The following is a 23847-nucleotide window of genomic DNA, read 5'->3' on the forward strand; positions in this document are numbered from 1 at the left end:
CTGACTTTCAAGCGGACCTCAGACACAACACGAACCCAGACCCTCTCGTCTGTGTCACAGATGTGCTAACCACTAAAGCAATATATTGTACGTGTCTAAAAAGAAAGTTCACATACATATTTAGAGTGTTGTGGCTCTGAAATGCTGTTGTCATGTAATCGAATGCTCTAAATGACAGCAGCTGCTCGGCTTGATCGGTCAGTTTGTATTTTTCATTGAGAAAAGCTTTTGACGTGGAGGATTAGCGAGGTAACTTTCAGGGGCTCCCTCAACAGCTGCGAATAGGCCCTCCAGACTTGGCGGATTACTGCCGTCAGTCAGCTTGCTGCCCGAGTCGGGGTGTTCCGGAGCGGCTATTAATACGAGAATGGACGGAAGAGTTTGTGTTGCTGCTACCAGACGGCCAAATTTGGGCCCTCTGTTCTATCTCTGAGGGCTTCCAGTGAATCAGCTGAAGTCACTCATTCCAGGCGCCGTGTTCAGGGTCTCTCTTCAGTGAGTCGTTTCTACCAACGTCATGAAAGTGCTCCTCCAGGCCAGCGTGTGAGTCAGTCACAGAAGAACAACGCCCCCGCTTGCTCCTCCGCAAATCCCCATTAGACCACATCAGACCTAATTCTGTTCAATGAGGTCATCATACAAACATGACTTCAAATCTTCCACACAGATGCGCCAATCGCAGGGCACTTATACCGTTCACACCTAAACTGTGAGGCGGATTTTCTAACCGGTACAGACATGTATTTATTAATATTTTCGAATTAACGACAGGTAAAAAAAAATTCTCAAATATCATTGTTATAAATTACGATCCAGGTATTGCACAAGATTTTTTTTTTTTAATTGCTGCCCAGAATGTATTTAGGGTCACGTAAAGCTACCTCTGATCAAAATTACCAATTGACCAGTGTTGTTAGACTTGTGTAGGGTTATATTTACTCTTGTGTCTCAAAGTGTGATCAAAAGGAGTATTGTGAAGCTGGTTAATCATCGTCCTATCTCTGATAGGTATACCGCAAAAGTGCGAATGGTATCATAGAGGTAAACAATGATTAGTGGATGGACTGTGAAAAGTTTTTTTCTTCTCGCAGGGAATCACAGGCTCCTCCTCCCACTCTTCCAAACTTTTGGTTCCCGGCTGTGGGAACTCCCTGCTGTAAGTTTGATTAGAGAAAGACAAGGAGGCGTGGGTCTTGGAGCTCATTCGTGAAGAGGCGTGGGTCTGGATTGCGCACAAGAGCTGACGGTGCGTTCACGAACGCACTCACCCTGTGGTTTGCTTGGATCCAAGTCAAGGGGATGCAGTTGTAGCTTCGCTTTTGTTTTTAGTTTACTCGAGAAGACATTATTTTCTAGAAGAGTGCAAGACGTGCACCAGTTTTGCAATTCCCCTCCCACTTTCCGTCAAAATGTTCCCGGGGCGAGCTCGCTCAAAGACGCCGGGGACGGGCGCTCTCGTGGCCCGCTCGCTGCTGTGCCTCGCCGGGCTTCTGCTCGCTTTTCTTCCTGGATGTGGAGCCTTCAATCTGGACGTGGAAAACCCGTCTGTTTACAGTGGGGACAACGGAAGCTACTTTGGATACGCGGTCGACTTTTATTTGGCTGACTCCGCCAGGTGAGTTTATAAAAGACCGCCACACATCTATCAATGTATGATTATTATGACCCTAATTTGTATGCCCGCCCCCTTGACAATCTCAAATAAATAAACTCAATTTAATCCATATTTGTTCCCTCATACTGCCACTCATCTTTAGAGAAGCCTTTTAAGTGTGCATGGCGCTCCTGGTTGTGATGCTCTCCAGCTCAGCTGATCCCTCTGTTGGAATTCTTTCAGTTTGTGTACTGTAGTGGAGAGTAGACTTTACGCAGATTTGATCAGTTGGATCGAATCGGCATTTATTTTTATGCATAATTGGTGATCAGTTTTAATAATTTGCAGATCATTTGGGGACTCAATTTTCCATGTATTGAATGTTTATATGACTTTTTAAATATATAATTTAGGGGGTTTAACTGTTATTTTTCTCCACTGCATTTCAATGGGCCTTAATTATACATAAAATGTTTTGATTATTTGTACTATATTATATGCAGACAGATGGTGTATTCTTTTATTAGGTGTTGCAAATGTTAAGTAGGAAGGAATGGCTCAGATTTGCTGACTGGTGCTTTTTGTTGGGTGTGCTTCTCTGCTAGTAAAGTTAAATGAGGCTTGGATGTAAACTCCTGCAATTGTAATCATCATTAGCCGCCAAAATGTTACACTCAGGATTCAGGAATAATCTGACTTCCTGCGTGAACGTGTCCAACAGCTAATTTTCTCCTTCCTCATCCTCCCCATTCTACCCTGACATGAGTTCGACCCCCCCCCCCCCCCCCCCCCCCCCTTTTCCACCATCATCCCACCACTCATCTCCTAGTCCTTACTGACTCTTTAAAAGAGCCGCTATCCGTCTGCCTGGGAAGATTTGATGATTTAGGACGAAAAACTTGCCTCACTGCAGCGTTTCCCCTCTCCCTCCACCTTCGTACGACCTCATAAACTGATGTCATCCGGCAGGGCTTTTTAATTCACCCACCTCTCAGACCTTCCCCCTCCTCACACACTCTGTCTGGCCTCCCCATCATCTCTCTTCACCTCATTAAGGATGAGGAGACGTCATCTTATTGATGATTGAACTTTTAATGCGGCGCGACGCTTCGCCTGAGGGGAAAGATGAAACAAAGAGGCTTACTAGAAAGCTTACTCCAAAGTGAGTGAGCAGATTAGGGTATGTTTGTATGACAAGAAGCGAGTAAAAGATTGAAGTTTTTTTACTGTGGGTTGAGTGAAAAGCTTCATTTTTGGAAGACCATTGTCTCATACTGTCTGGATAGAGGATACAAAAAAAACCCGAATACGCATGCTGGGCTAATAGTTGGCATAAAACCAGCTTTGCAATACACCTTGTTGATATTCTGTACATATCGCTAGTGACCTTCTTAAATCAACACTGTCAATGTAAAATGAAGAAAAATCACAGCTGAACTTTGTAAAGATAAAATTTGTCTTTAAAAGTAATTTATGCTTATGAATTTTATCTGCAAAGTTGTGTTCTTTATAAGCACATTCTTCCTGAAAATATCAGTTTGCTCAAGTTTGGTTAGGCAATTGCAGACGACTCACTCACTCACTCACTCACTCACTCACTCACTCACTCACTCACTCACTCACTCACTCACTCACTCACTCACTCACTCACTCACTCACTCACTCACTCACTCACTCACTCACTCACTCACTCACTCACTCACTCACTCACTCACTCTGTTGTCAATATAATTTGTAATGTATTTAGAAAAAGCATATTCTTTATATGTAGATATGGTGTCTATTGACATAAATTACAAAACTTTAGGCAAAATTAGAAGACTGTGGACGGGCCGTATGTGGGCCCCCGGACCTTACTATTCATACATTTAATCTCCATAATATGATGGTTGCAAGAGCTGCAAAGAAAATCTACACTTTGATGGCATGAAGTAATAAGTATGTTGAGCAGCACAAACACCCTAAATGCATGCAACACCAATGTTGTTGTGGTTGTGATGTATCCTTCCACACTGAACACCTGTTAGGTTGTTCTCAAAGACAACCGTCTTCATGATAACGTTTTCATCAACTTTATCTTTGACACCTGATTTCAAATGTTTGCGTTCTCAGGCTTCCAGATATTCTCACTGATGGTGTATTTGCTTGACATGGCTGTCGATAGCTTGTATTGAGCTCAAGTGACAGGATCAATGTGATCGGTCATCTTTCTTTCTCTTTCTATTTTGCCTGAGGTTGACAGGAAACCAGAATTCACACTTAAAAATTGGTATGTGTAGAACCTTGTGTGATAGATAAGAATGTTGCAACAATTAAGAAAAGCGTAGTTGCCGAACTTGCCTAATTGCGAAATCTTACCAGTGCAGTGGAGACACAGCAAGTGGGGGAGTCGCAGGAATCCCGAGCCGGGGGTCATGCGAGGGTTACGTGCGGAGGAGTCTCTCCCTGTCGGGATGAGTTGAACGGCTCTGGCTCCAACCTTGGCAATAAAAATATGTCTGTGTTTGACAAATTGCCAGATGTGTGTGTCCAAATGCGTGTGTTGTGGTTGGAGTCTCCGCCACATCCATAAATGGGACGCCAGGCTTGCAAACACAAAGGCGTACTTTCTCCCACTTTGAGACTGACAAAAGGTTTATGTATGTAGTGCTTGTCATGCCCTCTGGCTTTACGTAATAAAATTAAACTGGGAGGCTGGCAGGCGGCCCACCAAGGAAGAAGGCCTCGGTATTAAGTCCGGAAGATGGGAAACCGGAGTTGGCAAATGGGTTGCCGACAAAAGTATTGGGACACATTTCATCCTTATATGGTCCCTGGCCTAACATCTTGTTTAACCGTCAATCCTTTGGAAGACTTTCTGCAAAATGTTGAAGTGTGTTGTTGGGTGTTTTGCTCCGTTTGTGAGGTCAAAAGCCACTGATGATGCAAAGTAAAGTGAGAAGCAAAATTCTATGAACAAAGGACTATAGTGTAACCCAAATTACATAGCAGTATGTAGTAGACCTACATTTGTGACTGACTCTGCAGTGACTGCGGATTCGGGAGTGCATTGTACTGAGATGTTAGTCGTCAGGGTGCGGAGGTCAAGGGCTGTTGTAATAAGAAATAACAGACTTGCCTGGGAGTGTATGAAAACTGATCCTGCGTTTACACAAGACTAGGGCTGTGCACAAATTCTGTAGTGATTCGAATTGAGATTCGAGTGGGCAATCGGTGAATAAGAATTTTAGGACTTGAGTCAGAATGAATCTAAGCTAATGAGCAATAAATTAAACAGTTAAGGACGACTGTCAATCAAGCCCATGTCAGCAGTGATTCAATACCTCTCATTACTTTGCCAACTTGACCTGGAGAGACGTCTCCCCAGCTCGCAAGCTTAGCTATCAGATGGTTACAACAAACAGTTTGTAAACAAGTTTTATTTATCAGGTGAATTAAGCAAAACCTTGCCCGGCAAGCACATTACATGTTTTTAGTCATGTTTTGAGTGCCCTTTTAGATGTTTTAACAACCTTTTTAATAGGATTGGGTCATGTAAATAGTCTCACTTCCACGTCACCAATGTCTGACCAAAACATATTGAGGTCATCGCTTTAACCCAGTCCCCCTTTGCCAAAATTGACCTTTGCAGACAGGTTTCGTTAAGCTAATATTGACGTAAGACCAAGGTCCAGTTAGTTCACTAAAATGGCAATGTTGTGCTTTTCTACATGGGTGAGCTTCCTCGCGAACCTGATTGCTATCATTGCCGTACTTTGTATGAGTGTGTTTCCAAACTATACCTGCATACACTTAATACGCACACACACACACACGCGCGCACACACACAATGGGTGCTTTGTCTTTACTCCCTTCTGTTGGAGGCAAATTTTCAGCGTGACTTTTTCTTCCTTAAGTCAATGCTGTAACTGTGCTTAAAATGTCAAGCTTTGCCACAGTGCTGTTCGATACCACCAAAGACGTGACTGCTGCCACACTGCTGCGTTTGTTCCAAACACAAAGCTCCTGTGTCATTTCGTATGGTATGAACTAGGGGAAAAGAAGTCTTGTCGATAGTGAGCCTGTGTTTGAGTACGGTGACGCTGTGTGATTAAACCCCCGCCCCCCCCAAAATTTTTTTTTAAAGGTCTGCCATCACGTTTGAGTTTGGGAATGCCCCTGGGATGTCATGTCTGGGAGTTGGCTGGTCGTCAGGAGGGCCGACTCGCCTCATACGGCACATTGGCAGCACCAAGAGCCTGACCCCCAGACACCCCCCCCAATGAGTCACTCATCAGTGATGGTAATCTGATATGGGCTGTCCTATATTTAGCATTCAAATGGCACGGTCATAGTTTGGCCATATTTGACATGGAGATGAGCCACTGTGGCCATTACTGTGAATGTTTGTGTGTGCTGGAGGCTGTTTCAACAGCTGCTTCCCCCGCCCCCACCTTATTTAATACAACAGCCTCTCTATGCTTAGGTGAGACGACTCGGACCCCTGACGTGGTCATTGTAGTGAGGTGTGAACTACCAGCACTGCAGGAGAACTTTAGGGGCCCGTGAAAGAATTGGTGCTAGGGGGTATTTTATAGGGGTGGGGGCAGGCACTTTGCTGTACATTCACTGGCAACCTCACAAATCATTGCAATGTTTTTCCTCTTGTTGCTTATTAACACAGTCGCCGGTTTTCCAAAACAGCTGCCAGGTTTAATGCACAACTACTGCAAGGTCACAGTTTTGTGTGTGTGTAATGGCTACAAAACATTGGCGCAACTAATGGTACTAGTAACTTTGTCATATTAAACAAATGGCCCAAATGACATAGATGCTCAACTTGATACTAGACCTGTTCTGTAACGAAATACATAAACTGGCGGATGCCCTGCTAGGAGTCTTCCAGCCACATTTGGTACATGCTAAATACTTCTATTTCCAATGACATGTATGGTATTTGTTTTGCTAAGTGGTGAGAACAGATGTTCTACCAGCTATTACTTCCCAGTCTAAATCAATGGTGAGAAAATTTGGCATATATAATTGGTACTGTTCTGGTTCCATTAGCTGCAATGAATACTTTGTTAACCACTGTGGTGTATGTTAGCTCAACTATTAAGTATTTTATTTGCTATGATTTGCAGACACACTGTTTATGTGTCCCAAAAGTATAGTAAGGTGGAACCCTGCTATTCACTGGGCATTGGGGGCTGAGCTCGAGAACAAATGTTCCCTTTGAGTAGATCACATGGGTCAAATTGAAGAAATTGGGATATGTATAGGTTTTCTAAAAGGACATTAACATTTGTTTCCTATGGCGTGTAGATTGTGTAAATGCAATCAAAAATCGATTGAAGTAGTAAAATGTACGACTTACGATGTGTAGAATTTAGCAGAAATAAATCAAATTCAAGCCACTCTTTTCCTGAAACATGATTCCATAATTCCAAATGTTAATATGTTGTAATAGTACGTTGCTAAAGAATTACGGTTATGTTGCAATTCGGTGTTAGCCGATGATCACATGACTGCAAAGGGAGGAAGATAAGTTACAGACATTAATTTTGCTGACGCTGCTGTGCTGTTGGGAAACTCCGCTGCTTCGCAGGCTGCTGGGCTGACGTTACAGTTATCGCTAGAATAATCATCTAACACAGCCATTTTTAGATTTATATCATGCCCAATGTACTGTAGACAGTACCTTCCCATGAAAATAAAAAAAAATTCAGACTTTTCTTTGCCGCTGATCCGCAAATGGGCACATTTATGGATGTCGAACAGGGAATATGTGGGTTCCACTGCAAGTTGTGATGCTTTGACTCTTTCCAAACCACAGAATAGAGAGGAAATGATTTTGTGTGGATAGTAAGATCAGCTCTATCCGTGACGCACTAGGCTGTTTATCTAATCAAGATGTCAGGCGTGTGCCTCAGATCTGTCGTGATGTCCAAAATTGTAAAAGAAGATTTCCAACTTGTCATTTATCGGCAATTCGCAGGTCAATCTGACAGAAGCGAAATGTGGTTTGTGCAGAGCACAGTAGACTCTCTGTAGTCTGCACACACCATCCCGCCAGACACTGCTACTCTCATCAGCCGCAATGTGTGTGTGTGTGCGTGTGTGTGTGTGTGTGTATGTGTGTCCGTGCGACTCCATGTGTCCCCATATGGCAGCGTGAGGACTTGAGCAGCTTCCGTCTGGCCTCTACTCTGAGAGGAATCGAGACATTCGTCTGACTGCACAGGCTGAAGCTCGCGTGTCTGCCACTTGGCTACAAAAAGAAAACGTGCATGTCGCGTACAAAGTTGAATCAATTCCATTAGTTTTCAACTGCTTAGAAGTTACTTGCATTAAGTAGGCTCATACTGTTACAGACTAAAATGCTCTCTGTTGGTTTGCGTCGATGGCTCACTGAGAGCATTCTTAAGTCTACTTAACTAGTTTTGACGCCAACTGGCACAAATGTGTTTTTTTCTCTTACAGTGATGGTTAGGCTGATGTCAGCATCCTAGCTGGGTGGGAGACAATTATATTTTTTGAGGGGAGTGAGGCAATGCCATGGTCCACTTCAGTTCACCACAGTTTTTGCAACGGCAACTGCTTGTGTGTGTGTGGGTATGGGTGTGTGTGTAGGGGGGGGTGTAAAGAAAACATGAGCGTGTCGACAGAGTAAGTTGCTAATTAATTTAAGAGAAGCTACGCATTCAACAATGGAGGACATCTTTCTTTTTGACGTGTCTCTAAAACAAGAGGAACACTTGTTTTTCCAGGCTTTTTAAATATTTCTTACTCTTCCTTGATAGCAATGCTTTACTGTCCAAAAATTGTGACCCATCTATAACACCAACTACTGTCCTTGCACCCACACTACACCTTCGTCTGAATTGTACTTAGAAACCAGAGCGATTTTTATTTCTTCTTCTTTTTAGCTAACGGTTGTCATAAAAACACACAGCCATAAAACAACGCTAAGATACTGAGACAAAAGCGCAATCCCGTCTCTCTCGGTCTAGACCTGCCACCTCCATCGAGCCGTGGGTCAGGTCACTGGCCCCCAGCGGGTGCCGCATATTTGCATAGCTCGAGAACTGTGGCGACGCCCCTCACTTGCACCAAAGGAATTTGTCATGCAGACAGAGCTATATTAAATGCTAATCATACCAAAGCTCTACTTGTTGACAACAATAGATAATTGAAGGAATAGGAAAGGGGCGGGAACACCCTGCGAGCTCTACTGATCCCCCCAGTAGATATCAGGTCATTAAATGTTGAATCCGCATTCACTGTAAAGCACTTTTTGATGACTATCATGTTGTGCTAAATGGTTGCTTGTGTCAAATTCCTGCTTAGTGCTGATTAAAAATGCTTGCTTTTTCTTTTTGATGACTATCATGTTGTGCTAAATGAATGCTTGTGTCAAATTCCTGCTTAGTGCTGATTAAAGCTGCTCGCTTTTTCTGATATTCTTATTTCGAAAAGCTGCTCAGTTACGTTTTTTTAGACGGTAGATGATATCAACAAAAGTGGTTTAATTGAACTTACAGTATGCTGCCTTTTTACTCAAAACAGATGAGGACAAGTCGTTATGTTTTGTTTTAGCTTACAATTTTGTTAGGTAGCTGGATTAGCAGGAAACCTACTTTACAGATTTCCATAAAACCTTTTATTGAGGAAAAAGCATTGCATACATTTTGAGTGTTTATATGAATCCAAGATTTTTTTTTATTTGTTCTCAAGGTGCTTAGGGAGGGCCTCAGAGAAAATAAATCCATTTACTCCCTTTAGTTTTTGTTTTCACCACTTATATTGTGTCACAATTACTTACCTGATTTCTCTCTAACGTTTTGGACTTTATGGACCACCACAGTCTGGACTGGTAGAAGTCAGACACAGGGCACCTATAGAGAAAAACCACCATTGACGCGCACATATAAGTACTGTTGTTGCTTTAGATTGCGTTAAATGACGAGCTAACGAACACAACATGTATTTCCAAATGGCTAGGTTCTTTTAATGCATGCATTTTTAAGAAATATTAATTCTACAAGAATAAGGGAGATGGGTATCTTTGAAGCCTTAGAGGTGAGCCTCTTCTGCAAAGTAGTCTCCAGCAAACCTTGAACAGATGTGTGTGATTTGAATTTATACCCCATATTGGTGTGTGAGTTCGGATGACAACAAAGTCGCTCTCCAGGAAGTGCCTGTGAAGTAGATTATTTCACAGGTGCTGAGGTCATCATAAATAATACAACTTTGAGTGATGGTTTTCCTTGTATCCTTTTTTTTTTTTTTCAAGTGTGACTTTAAACTCCATGATATGAGACACACAGAGGTTCCCCATTGGGACTGATCTGTCAAGATTACGAGGTCACTCTTGCATGAGGAGGAAGCCTCCAGGGCGGCCAGAATGCCACGTTTGGTCAAAAAACTGTAAATGCTGCTGGTGCACATGTGGAAGATCGGAGGCAGGAAAGAGTGCACTTCCCTGAAATTGTTTGCCCTCAGCATTCCCATGTCTGCCACTTCAATGTTAGTGATGCTTGTCAGGTCAAGTGTTCCACATTGAGCTAATGGCTGTGGCAAGTGGACATTATCATATGTTAACGTGCTAATTCTAAGCAAAAGACTTTCTTCTTGTGACCTGTAGACATTTATTGCACAGAGTGTGAGCGATATTTAGATTTTTGTTCTTTCTTTGTTGATGCAAAAACGACTTAATTGATTTTTCAGAAAATTGATCTATATCAATATTTTCTTCATAATTGATCAAATGCCTATCCGTATGCCGACAGACCACCCCAGAATCAGAAAGGTTGCGGTTTAATTGTCCCACATGTAGCATACTACTAAATAGATTGTAGAATACCCAGAAAAGTATTTGCTCGTGTTTTAGCCCTTCATTCATGTCAGTATGTCACAGCTGGGAAAACAAGAGCATGACTCCACTTAGCCTGTCTGTCCTTTTTTTTTTTCTGTCCACAATTCCCCACTGGGCGCAATGTTTTCTCCTTGTGAGTCTGATTTCACACCAACCAGTAAGAGTTGGGGGGGGGACGTCGCATTTGAGAGCCACATGGAGTGATGAAATAAGTCTGCTTAGTTTACAAAATAGTAAACTCTGGTGTTTATATTCCATCAGTTGTCGAAAATGGATTTTGAAAACCACAGCAACCATATTGTCCTTAAACTCAACCACATCCCCCTTGTGGTCTCCCAACCCATGACCGCTAACATTCTACAACTTGCTGTGTTTACAGTAAATTTTGTTGTTTCGCTACAATAAAATGATATAGCAGTTAAATTGCACGCTGCATCTCTTTGACAACAATGACAAAGTTCAATTTGATTCTCTTGGCTGAGGAACCACGGTTAGTAAGTAACTGTATGATGTCTATTTATGATTACTACTAATTACCTCAGAAAAGCAGTGATTAAGAGTTCTAAAAATCTGCGAAGCATAGAACTTCTAAATCAAGATTATAAAGATGCTGTGTAGTAAAGATCTTGACAAACATTTTGATGAATGTCCTTCCACTGTGTCCCGTTTAGTGCCAGCGTGGTGGTGGGCGCTCCCAAGGCTCACACCGAGCAAATCGGCATTGTTGAGGGAGGCTCCGTCTCCTACTGTCCCTGGAGCCTCGGCCAAACCGATTGCCACACTATCGAATTTGACACAAAAGGTAAGTGTCGTGACTGACATGCTTGCTAACATCTACAATTGAGATTAGATAGAGTAGAATGAAACTAAACAGTTCAAATTTGCATTTTATTTTGTACCACGGTCAAAGAGAAAAAACACTCATTATGCTTATATGACAAATCAGATTATTGGGTTAGTCTAACCAAAAGTGGAATTATGAACCATCTAATTACTGTAGTTAAAGTTAAATCCAGACACATTGTATTACTCATACTCTGCTAAGTGGATAGTATGGTAGTGATTTGCACATCTGCTTCATAATCAAATGTTCTGGGTTCAAATCTTTTTTTTTTTTCCTCTGTTGAGTTTGTTTGAGCTGACAGGACTGAGCACCAACATCTTGACCTGCCTTTGTGTAGACTTGAGCTTTGTTGACGGGAAAGACTCCTCCTTCAGCACCAGGTTGTGGTCGGCCTCATTTTTTCCGCTCCACTGGATTCTTATCGGTTATGTCAGTTCCTGACAAGTAATTTTTATCCTGTTTATGTCTGGGAAAAGCTAATTGGCTGTAGAGGAGCAGCTTTTGAAGGATGCTCTTTGCTTCCTTCCCCCAAGTCATGTTTGAGAAGGTTTAAAGAGATAAGAAACAAATCAACAAATAAGTAAGACAAAGCTGTGTTTGCGGGACCGGTGAACATGATACGGGGAATCTTGACTCAAGGCCTACAGGTGAGCTAAAAGGATGACATAAGGTGATCAAATGAATGGACTTCTCCTTTGGGCAGCTGATAGAAGACCCGGAAGGCTTTTTTGCTCAAAGACAATACAGCAGACTGACGACGGGACGAATCAGAGGAAACACAAACTCCTTAGCAGTTATTTTCCAAGTCTGAGACCGCGGTTCAAATAGACTTTATAGTCTGTCGTGAACAATCGGCGTAATATTCCAGTAAGTGTTTCACAAGACCATTTGACGACACTTGGCTCTTGAGACTTTTTGCACTATTTTTTTCCTCCTGTGTTAAATGTTGGACAGCCATGGCGTTATATGGCCGCAGGCCATCTTGAGCGATGTCATCGCAAGGTCTAATGGCGAAGGCGAGTCGTCAGGGGTAATCTAGGGGCGAAAGCGCTCGTTACCGTGACCTGAGCCCGTTCCGACATGCTGAGCCGTGCTCCAGTGGCGGAATTCTGAAAACATCTGCACGCGACTCTGCGCCAAGCAGCTGTTGCATGGATGACATTTAGTGTTGCAATTCTTTTACTGTAGCTGTGACCGAGCTTTGTATGCCAGCTTCAACAGTCCAAGAGGTGATCCACAAGTCTGACAGCGGGTTCGCCTAGTCATTATTTGCTTGACTTTTTCTACAGGATGGTTGAATATGATGTGGTTTTGGCAGGTGCACAACTTGAAGTCTTAGTTTAAGGGTCACTGATTACACTGGTCAATTTTTATCATTCTTTTCAATCAGAGATGCAAGTAGACTTTTCTAGAAATTTTTTTTCGCGCTGATTCCAAATTAGCCCTAATTATTCTTTCTCTAGCACATCAGGTTTTCATGAAAATGATAATATACCAACACCGTATATGTTATATATTAATATATAGTAAGAGTAGCTTCAGCAGCTGGTGGAATTTTTTTCGGGAAATGTTAAAGCTATAGATTTCAATGCTTGGTAAAATCAGTATTGCGTGAACTTTCATAGGTCAAACTTAAAACACGAAATGAAAATATCCACAAAATGTGTCACATAAAGCAAACTAGTTGAGAGGAACTCAGCAGCATCCCTGCTGGTCACAGCTGAGTACTGAAGGCCTTTTTACTTCAAAAGTTTTGACACAATCAGCTATCAGTTGAACAAAACTAGTCGATTCATTGAGTCTTATGCCCAATGTAAAAAAAAAAGTGCTCTGACATTTTTGTGTGTCAGTGATGGTATCTAAACGCTTGGTGAGTTTGAGCTCTGACCCACAGGCCATCGACCGACTTAATTAGCCCAACTAATTGGGTCAAAGTGTCCCCCTCCCATCCACTTCCTCTGCCTTTGAGATAAGAGCCTGACTATGGTTGGGAGAGGAGGTGTGGTGGGCCAGGGCACCAAAGAGCCTGCGAGAGGATCCCATTCAGGATGGGAGGAAAGGAAGAGGACTAGGGGGAGCAGCCCCGCCAAACACAGGGCATGTGATGAGTGAATTTGACCATTTGTCTTCTAACCCACTCACACACACAAACACACTCACACAGTCAAAGGCAACACATCCGTCCGTCTAATGGTGTGTGCGTTTACCGGCGCACCCCCACACAGCAGGTCCTGTCCCGGGAGAAGCTTGGTCAGGCACAAAGCAGCCCCCCAGAAGTCACATGTCATGTTTTGAATGGCCTGTTTCCACGCTATCGCCTTTTGGAATCTCTATTCTTTTCATCTTATAGTTGTCCACGTGACTCCAGCTTACCGCCCGCCTCAAGACAAACACAACTTTTTATTGCTGGTTACAGTGACACTTGCTCCTGCTCAAATTAGCCTGATGAAATGGAAGGCTTCTATAAAAGTCATTTAGCCCCACAATTCAAAACACGCCTCTCACCTCCCCCTTCCTCCCTTCATGTTCAGTAATGGTGATGTATTAATGTGTCCCCTCTGTGAGTAATGTCAGTAATGAGCTCAAATCCATTAGGCAAGCCCGAGCATTTACATCTTTGGCTATTAGGTCCATTCCAAGTAGAAAATCAATCATGTTTTGTTCTCATCTCAATGATGATTTATCACAAGTTATGAGTTATCAGAAGTATCTCAAGATCTTTATTTCCCCATGGATGCAATCTCAAGGATTAGATCGACATTAGATAATGCACATTTTCCTCACAATTATTATCATTGGCAAACGAACAAACATTGAATGGATTGTCATCAGAGAAAACAAAATTATGCTGATGCATTAATGCATTAAAGCTTCTTCCTTTGTGTCAACAAATAATTATGGCATGCAATACTGTGCCCAAGTGGACTGGAGGTACAACAGCATGTGCTATATGGTGGGTGGCCAAACTGGACCAAACAGGACTTGTTCATGTCAGGAAAAAAAAAGAGAACTAATATGCTACACTTTGTTGTGTTGGTTGTCTTGGTAACAGGAACTAAAGATACACAGCCTCTTACGCTCCATGTTTTCATTGAGTTATCCATGCTGATACCTGTGAGTTATGAAAATACGGTGGTGTGTTCTTAATGACTCCAGCAAATAGATATTAGCTGAAGTAACATGCTTGCAAGGAGCCCTTTGAAGCCTTGCTCTTGTTCCTCAATTGTTTACTTAGAACTGATTCACCTCGGGAAACCTAAACAGTCATGAGAAAAAGCTGCAGATGGGGTATTAAATGACTATTGTATTAAATGAATATTGTTGTTTTGCTCAAGATTATGATGTGGATCCTCGAGGGATAGTCAGCGTCGGAAACGGAATTGTGCATTTATTTGGAACGGACATAGAACTGAAGTGGACGTCAAAACGGAGAGCTTGAGGCAAAAGTGTGTCGAAACAAAGAATGATGACCACGTTGCTATGAGGGCTTCGGTCCAAACAGTGATTATTTTGCTTGGACCAAAATCTTTGTGCTGTTCCACATGGAGGATGGAACAGAACTCCACTTTTGGATTGCTGAGTGGGCTGACAACACGCTTTGCTCACATCCGCACACGTCATGACCATCATCTTCCTTCTCAGAACTGGCGACACCCTCGTGAGAGTTGGTTCTTAAAAAATTTATTCTTCCCTCTGTAATCGATTTTGTTTGCGTTGCTTCGGCACAGATGAAGCATCTGTCTGCCAATGACTTTGCAAAGTTTAAACCTGACCCCGGCGGCCATCTGTCATCTCTCGCTTGCTTGCTGGTGGAGTGTCGAAGTGGCAGATCATTGGCCAGGTGGTCAAACGTGGCCAAGGGTCAATGAGGTTAAGCTCAGACAGACCGGTTCGAATTTGGTCAGACACTCTGGATGCTGCACATCAGCCTTAAGGAATTCGTCACCCTCGTCATAATTGTTTATTTTCGCCCGACGGCTGTTTGAAAATATTGATTTTATATTTTTGTCATCTGTGTCATGTGTCATTCACTTTGTGTGAAGACCAAATATCCGGAAGCAAGGTCAGCTTTTAGGTAGTATCTGCTAATCTGGCCAACTAACCTTAGAGTGTTTAAGAAAACAAAAATCTTAGGAGTGTTGCTTTATTAATTTTTTTTCTTTTTCATATTTCACATTACAACTTGTGGTCTTGGTGTCAATGGAACTTTGTGTGTTTGTCACAGGTGCTCGTGGCGTCTTGATCAACAACACGGTACATCAGATCGAGTTCAAGTCGCACCAATGGTTCGGAGCCACGGTGCGTTCCCACGGTGACACGATTCTGGTAAGTCGATCCTGGCAAAATATTGCTGCATAAATGAGCCCACCATAAAGCTGCAACACATGCAGTGAAGTTCCCCTAACTGCATTCCCAAACTTGCTTCCCAATCAAACATTCAATGAACCCAACCCCCCAACGCCCAACTAATGATGTCAGAGTTTGGCCGTCATCTGGTCCAGCTAGGGTCATGACCTGGGTTGGGTTTTGTGGTTACCCTGCTCCAGATGCACTGACACCCTCAGTAGGCGTCCCCCTTTTAGATCACTGTTGTAGCAACTGGAAAAACATTACCCATCTAAAAATCGTGTCCAGTCCACCACCTCATCTCTTCCATACTGACCCCACAATTTTCTTTCTTACAGGCCTGCGCACCTCTCTACTCGTGGCGGACAGAAAAGGACATACCTCGCTCGGACGCCACTGGGACCTGCTACCTCTCCGTTCAGAATTTTACCAAATTTGTGGAGTACGCACCTTGTCGAACAGGTGACCGTCACCTTTGTCTTAGCTTGACAAAGGTTTTAGCAAACACAAGTACACTGCTGCTAACCCAAAGTCAGTTGATGTTATGACACTAATAAAAACAAAAACAGTCACGACAGTATTAGTATTATTATTCCGATGTTAGCTTTTCTCATTGCTTTTTTTTTTAATGAAAGGGCCCTAAACTAAATCCACAGAATGAATCAACCTATGGGTACAAACAGAGTGACCCAAACCGAATATCATTTTATTATTGATGTATCATCTCAATTCCTCATATTGTGATGGATCTGTCATGTCTGTAGAAATCAGCGATGAGGGAGGACAAGGATACTGCCAAGGAGGATTCAGTGCCGACTTTACCACGGTAACCACCTCGTTTTGGACCAAGATTTGTCCATTTCATTTGTCAGTGTAGTAACGCCCAATGTATTTTTTTTTTTATCTTTCAGGACGGTCGAGTGGTGTTGGGTGGGCCGGGCAGCTACTTCTGGCAAGGTAGGATTTGACGCATCATTCAATGCAATTCAGATTTCTTTCTATAAAAATAAATAAATTGAAAAAATATATACCTACATGTTCATAGCCAACTGGTTTTCATCTTTGGTCATAACTCAGGTCAAGTGATCTCAGCAGATAAAGAGGACATTATTGAGGCCTACTACCCGGGCTACTTTATGCAGTCTGTGGGCGGTCAAATCCAAACAAAACAGGTCCAGGCTAAACATGATGACAGCTACCAAGGTAACACCATTTTTCTTCCTCCTCACCCTTGTTTATTAATACTCCAAGAAATTTCACTTTCATTTTTATGCCCTATAAGGTTATTCGGTGGCTGTGGGGGAGTTCAGTGGAGATCAAGTTGAAGGTAAAGTCAATTAAATGTTTACAACCAGGCCAGGGGTTGGCGACAAATACAATTGCAGTAGACTAGAGAGAACATGAAACTAAGCCACCCGAATATGTTTTTGGCCCGAGTTGCGTTCTGCTAGATTTCTTCCTTCTGTAACTCTTGACTTTATTTCCCTCAGATTTTGTGGCTGGCGTTCCAAAAGGAGTCATGCTTTATGGTTTGGTAAGAACGTGTTCTATTTTGACTTTCTTTTTCGGAGGCTGTGTGGATTTTAAGACTAATGGTGTAAAATAAAAGGGGGGGGGGTGTTTTTGTAAAATTAAATTTTGGCATCTTTGACTGCTGTGTTGCAGGTGTCCATTCTCAATGGAACGGACTTGAAGATGATGATTAACTACACAGGCGAGCAGGTGAGTCAGAATTTTCAGTGAAGCTCATTTGTTAATTGAACAATGTAGTGGCAAATCAAAAAATGAATAAATTAATAGAAAAATTTTCTGAATCTTCAGTCTGAATTTTATGACATTGAGACAAAACAATTGCTGTCTTTGTTCCCAGATGGGATCATATTTTGGCTATGCAGTGGCCACCACTGACATCAACAGTGATGGGTGAGTTTTCTCTCACCCAAAAATAACCATCGGGACCTAATTGGAGGCCAATGACTAGGCATTACACCTCAAAGTGTCTCAACGTGAGTGACCGAATATATGTCCTTTTTTTTGTCTGCAGGATGGTCGACCTGCTGGTGGGCGCCCCCATGTTCATGACGCGAGGCTCTGACAACCGCCTGGAAGAAATGGGCCGAGTCTACGTATACCTGCAGCGGGCTCCCTTGAGCCTGGAACTCGGGCCACTTCATCTGACAGGCACTCAGGTGTTTGGCAGATTCGGCAGCACCATTGCACCCTTGGGTGATTTGAACCAGGATGGATTCAATGGTGAGAGCAGGCGACCAACCGTGTTGCGGAACGGTACGATCTGCTACCATTCAAAACACAAATGCCATCCTTGGCAGATGTGGCTGTGAGCAGTCCATTTGGCGGAGAGGAGGAGCAGGGCTTGGTCTACATCTTCAACGGCTTCCACCAAGGCCTCAAAGAGAAGCCATCCCAGGTGATTGCGGGCCAGTGGGCCGCAGGTTCCATTCCCGCCAGTTTTGGCTTCGCTCTCAGAGGGGCCAAGGATCTGGATAGGAATGGTTACCCAGGTCAGTGATGTTAAAAAAAAACTGTGTGCATATCAGGCCTTTACATGCTTTCTCATCATTTTCTCCTCATCTTCCCAGATCTTATTGTTGGTGCCTTTGGAGTTGATAAGGCCGTTCTCTACAGGTTTGTTCTTTAACATTATTGAAATTATTTATAATGATTGAGTTTTCATGTTGTCGAATTCAAACAGAAAAGTCTATGCAATTTTTTATGCTGTAATGTTTTTTAACATATGCCGTGGTGGTCTCTCACAGATCCCGGCCCATCGTCAACACCACCGCCTCGCTGACAGTGTACCCCACCATGATCAACCCTGAAGAGAAGAACTGCATGATCACGAACGGGAACACAAGTATTTCCGTTTCTTGGTTAGTAACCAGAACTCGACTTCTGTAAACACTTGTTTCCTGCCTGATAAGGCATATGCACCACGTCAGCGTTGCTCGAGTGCTGCTCTCACGTGATGCGTGTTTTTTGTGTTGTGCATTTAAGCGACATGTTCAATAGCAGCATTGTTGGCCATTGTGGCTTCCTATAAATGTGCGCACTATTCCCTCTCCAGAAGAGAGGAAGCAGACGGCGGTGGCTGGATTTTAAACACGCTTAACACTGTGCTCATGTGTGTGCACCCCTCTACCCCCACTTTATGAAGGAAACGTTTGTATACACATGTGTCTTGATTACACCGCCGCGTTGCTGTGGTGATGAAGAGTTTTCAGAGGGGATAATGGCAAGGAGAGTGAGAGAGGGGAGGGGCCTTTTCCTTGCAGTTGCTTTGAATGCGATATTGTTGGGTAGTGGAACACAGCTGGGAAACATCAGGACACGTAGACTCACAGTTGGGCTGGAGCATTCACACACAGGAGCTTGGATAAAGATATTAGTGCTCCTCAATAGAGGTCCTTGTACTTTGTCTCCTTGTGTTAGTTTTGGATAGGGCAAAGAAATAAAGGGGAGATTTAGAAGCAAGTCATTCACATATTAGATTTGAATACTTTGCAAATGGTGCAGATGATTGCGTGATAATATCAGCAATGAAGGATGCCATGATGTTTATCCGACTGAAAAAAAAACACAGAAAGGTTCTTAATAAAAAGAATCAATTGATTCAATAGATTCAACAACACTATGACTGTTTTCTGCACTTTAAATAACTGAATTCAAGAAGATATGGCTCTTTAAGGGCACTTATTAAAAAATATGATTACTAGAAATACAAGACTGGGCAAATGACTCCAATTACACCACTTTGTCAATTGTATTGAATGACCTTCCTTTGCTAAAAATCAAATCTTGTGCTTCTTTTGTCTCAAATGTAATTGACCAAACATTGCAATACAGGTTAAGAATATGAGCAACAGTTTGCTTATCAAATCATATTACGTACCTGGAAATGTCACTTACTCTAAGTAAACAGCAGCGGTGGCAAAACAGAGCCAGTTAGCACATTCATCACCGTATCCTGTTCCGGTTTTTGCGGGTTCTACAATGATTAGGTGGGGGTGGGCTGTTAAGACATCAGCAGCGTGTTATGCGGTTGATGTCATGGGAGACGACTTCCATGGGTAACCTTTGGCCAGTCGCTGCTGTAACTCGAGTGCTTGCCCAATTTCACCCTTCTTAACTTTGCTACTCGTTTTTACATGCATCAATTTATCAGCCCGGCCTGGTGAAAGCTGGCTTCCCAACATTCCCAGTCATCTTAGTCATTGCATTTGTTACATTACCCTGAAATGGGAAACATGTAAGGAATGGACTGTGAGCTTTTTATTTACAATCAAACTTCTCTCCAACACAGCGTCAACTTGAGTTTCTGCATATCGGCTGATGGGAAGCACCTACCCGACGTTCTCGGTGAGACAACATTCCACATCTACTTTGTCGAAAAGTTGTTGTGATTTTTCACATCAGACAGTGAAAGTTTTGGCACATGATTGCTGGATTTCATTCCGTCAACTATTGTGATTTATACTGTAAGTCTTGAAGCCTGGGTCCAGATGTAGTGTTTTTTTCTACAGAAATGGAGATCACCATTCATAAATAGATAAAATCATTTAAAATTATTCTTTTTATGCATGGCAGATTTCCAGGTGGAGTTGCAGCTTGACAGTCAGAAGTTGAAACAGAAAGGAGCGGTGAGACGAGCTCTTTTCCTGGATTCCCAGCAGCCTTTGCTGCAGAGGAACATACGTGTGCGCCACGGCGAGCGTGTGTGCAACCACACCAAGATTTACCTCAGGGTAGGTCCTCTTTCGCAGCTATGTCCTGTATAATGCTACCATTCCTTGCTGTATCCAGTCTGTTTTATTCAACCGCGTATTCTTCAAAATTATTTTTGACCGCAGGATGAGAAGGAATTCAGGGATAAACTCTCCTCAATCTTGGTGGCGTTGAACTTCAGCCTGGATTCCAAAGCTGCTGTGGATCAGCACGGCCTGCGACCCATTCTCAACTATCAATCCGCCAACATGATAGAGCAAAAGGTACTTCAGACTAAATAAAGTTTCATCTAACCACAAGTGCATGAATGAAATGAAGTAGCATGTATGTATTGTACAGCATGCTGTCATTTTAAGGCGCACTGGATTATAAGGCGCAGTCTCAATGAACCGGTCTCTTTTAAATAAGTCAAACTTTATTGTACAGCCATACAAAAGGCCCACCTGATTATAAATCTCAGAAAATTAAAGGGTTTTAACTGTCCCTCCAAATTCCAGCGCAAGGCATGTGATAACATGGACACACATCACTACAGCCTCAACAATTATCTAATAAAAATCATGAGGGAACGATACTGCCAGAAAAAGATTCAAGTGATTTAAAAAGGGGATTTCAGTATGAAAATATGAAGAGAATACAACTTTCTGGTCTCGGGCTGTATGATGCAAGATTTCCATCTACAGGAATGAACATGGATGAAATGTTTGACCTCTGGGAAGACTTTCTATGAGATGTGTGGAATGTGTCTGTGGGTATTGTTTTCCATTGGTGAGTTGCCTGATGTTGGACCCAAGAGACAGCCTGCTGGCCATTCGAGTTCTTGCTAAAGGTGTTTGATGAGCTGGTCCCACACCAAACTCATTGACACGTGCCTAGATGGACCCTGCTTTGTATATTCCAGTTTGGTTAACGTGTCTCTCGCTGTCGTGTCTCTTCTCCTTGGCTGCTGCCTTCAACATATCAAAGCTTGTGGGCCTCTCACAGATGTGGGACGCTGCCAAGAGCCAAGACCTTGAGCTAAAATATCAAACTTAAATCTGGCAGAGCTCCCTTTTAGGATAATCCTGAAATTCAACATACTCATGTGTCAATTGGGGGTCGGGAGTCGTGTTGAGGATATTTAATTTCATCCGCAGAATTGGAGTTTATTGTGATAACGCAGCTCTGACCTTCATTAAACTGTGAGACTGTGTGGCAGCAACTTTTCATCAAGTCTGGACGTGTCTCAAAACTTACTCACGCTCTCATCCATAACCTATTCCGTATGTTACTCGCGGGATTTATCGTCTCATGCTGCATCAATTCATGGGCGTCATTCTGGCATCATTTGCATGAATCTCAGCTGTTGTTCTTCTTGGGAGCTTGAAAGTATGCAACAAGGCCCTCATTGTCCTTTGTTACTTTGATTAATGAAGTACTCTCGCTTGATTGCACCATGCAGAGGACACTCGTTTTTAAAAACGTTCTTATAGAATCTGTTGCGCCACACTGGACGACTTCATTCGCTCAGATTAAGACACAAGTTAGTAACAAATCATGATTGAAATATGAATCATCTGTGACAGAAGACAATTTGGTCAAATTCCATTTGTTCTATCTGATGCCTACAGTGTAAATCACACATGGATCCGCTCAAGTTTGACTTGTAACATGCCTACTCCAGATGAATACAACGGTCTCAGGCTCTAAATTTCAATTGGCTTTCAAAACATATTTCCTTAACATTTCCCACTGTATTTTTTTTCCCACTTTGTAATGGGACTGGGAGAAATCATGTGGTTTGATAGCCCTAAAAAAGACTTGTATTACTTTCATCATTATACTGCAAATGTTTGTCAGAGTTGTTGTGAAGCTCCTAGCATCACATGTGTTATCCACACAGGTCCAAAGAACCATGTGCGTAGTTAACATGGCGGCTTCCCTTGGTGTCCATAATTAGAGCCTGGTGTTGGTGTAATAACAGAGGGGGTGGAGGCAGGCACATTGCTCTCTCTAATCTCTTCCTTCTATTTATTATCCTCGTCATCACCGACATCGTGACACTGACAGTCGCAGGCTGATGCAATTTAGCTTGCCGCAGGTACAACGTTAATTTAGCAACAGTGCTAGTTCCTTTCTTGCCTTGGAAGTGCCATTCTCTTCAGTTTTGGGGGTTTCGATGTCTGTATGTAATATTCCAGAAAATTATGAAAGGTGAAATTTCTCACCTATAGCATGGGAAATTGCATTGGAATGTTGAAGTTGATTTTGCAGAAGACTGGTATTAGAACACTTCAAACTGTTTAGAAAAGACAGGACAGTCTCGGGGTCTCTATTTTCTGGCCTTAGTCACGTGATATTCCGCATATTATAGCAGATTCCACGTGGTTGTGTTACCAACTCATCCTAGTCATTTTTTGTACGACACATTCTAACTCGAGTCCGATGAGGCTCGCTTGGCTGTCATCTACGTTGACAACATTTTGACTTAGCATATCTGATCTGATGTTCAGGCAACAGTTTTAAACATTTATTACCACCACCCACAGACCTCCAGTTGAATCGTACCATTTACAACACAAGCGATTTACACGCGCAGTGGGAGTCAGCATTTTAAAGACAGTGCTAGAATAATGAGGCGTATGCATGGCTTAAGTTTTTCTACAGCCTAACGACGCTGCCTCTCTGGTTTCACTGGGGTGGCGTAGCGTGTGTGGAAAGTGTGGCCCGCCACAGAGCGCTGTGATGTGGGACGGTGGCGAGATCGGTGAACTTGCAGCCGCGTGCTCCGTGCCGCAAGAGTGTATGCTTCCCTACGGTCAGACTCATCATTTCCTCGTGTGACGTCGCAAACACAAAACATGTGCGTGCCGGCACAGCTGGCTGAGGAGAGTGTGTGTACGCGTCTGCTCCTATCACTAGCTCACCGGGTCGTCCCATTGAGCCGCTACAGTGTTTCAGACCATCCGTTTGTAATCCTATAAATAAGAAGGGGGGCTGTGATCCAGGTGTGTGTCGGGATGTCATCAGTCATTGTACATGTTGCATCATGCTACACTCATCCTCATGTCTCCCTTCAACACATGTGATTTATTATCTGAATTCAAAAGAAAAAAGTGTGGCTTCTTTATGTCACATTTTTTTGTGTTTGAATAAATGTGTGTTCAGGCTCAGATTCTGCTGGATTGCGGAGAAGACAACATCTGCGTCCCCGATTTGAAGCTGGCAGTCCACGGGTGAGTCTTTCATTTCCTCTCATATTTCTTGGAATCCATTTATGATTGATGGGGAAATACAGTAGATTCCGCAAATGTACAAAGTTGGAGTGAATGCTGTTTGAAATCTCAATTAAGGACCAATTGGAATTGATAAAATCAAGCCCCTGCACTCAAACCTGACTGCTCCTGTTTTTGTTGCACCGCTGCTGGCTTGAACACACCAACGGAAGGTCAAGCAAGCACCGGCCTTTCAAAACAGGAGGC

At 42.9% G+C, this 23847-nt stretch overlaps 1 protein-coding gene across 1 annotated transcript in view; it reads left to right on the forward strand.

Annotated features, from left to right (window-relative positions):
- The first annotated feature begins 1173 nt into the window (after window positions 1–1173).
- itga5 (integrin, alpha 5 (fibronectin receptor, alpha polypeptide)) overlaps window positions 1174–23847 on the forward strand; it is a 31169-nt gene continuing 8495 nt past the window's right edge. The window contains exons 1-19 of the mRNA XM_088368795.1: window positions 1174–1615; window positions 11124–11254; window positions 15522–15622; window positions 15982–16105; window positions 16408–16469; window positions 16555–16600; window positions 16721–16846; window positions 16926–16970; window positions 17134–17177; window positions 17309–17365; window positions 17514–17566; window positions 17688–17896; window positions 17974–18165; window positions 18244–18289; window positions 18421–18534; window positions 19965–20020; window positions 20249–20406; window positions 20512–20649; window positions 23534–23601. Of these exons, the coding sequence (XP_088224921.1) occupies window positions 1410–1615; window positions 11124–11254; window positions 15522–15622; window positions 15982–16105; window positions 16408–16469; window positions 16555–16600; window positions 16721–16846; window positions 16926–16970; window positions 17134–17177; window positions 17309–17365; window positions 17514–17566; window positions 17688–17896; window positions 17974–18165; window positions 18244–18289; window positions 18421–18534; window positions 19965–20020; window positions 20249–20406; window positions 20512–20649; window positions 23534–23601 (1976 nt within the window). The 5' untranslated portion in view covers window positions 1174–1409. The remainder of the gene's footprint in view (window positions 1616–11123; window positions 11255–15521; window positions 15623–15981; window positions 16106–16407; window positions 16470–16554; window positions 16601–16720; window positions 16847–16925; window positions 16971–17133; window positions 17178–17308; window positions 17366–17513; window positions 17567–17687; window positions 17897–17973; window positions 18166–18243; window positions 18290–18420; window positions 18535–19964; window positions 20021–20248; window positions 20407–20511; window positions 20650–23533; window positions 23602–23847) is intronic.

Source organism: Syngnathus floridae, chromosome 2, assembly GCF_059516105.1.
Source record: "Syngnathus floridae isolate MCC-2025c chromosome 2, RoL_Sflo_1.0, whole genome shotgun sequence".
Lineage (NCBI taxonomy): Eukaryota > Metazoa > Chordata > Actinopteri > Syngnathiformes > Syngnathidae > Syngnathus > Syngnathus floridae.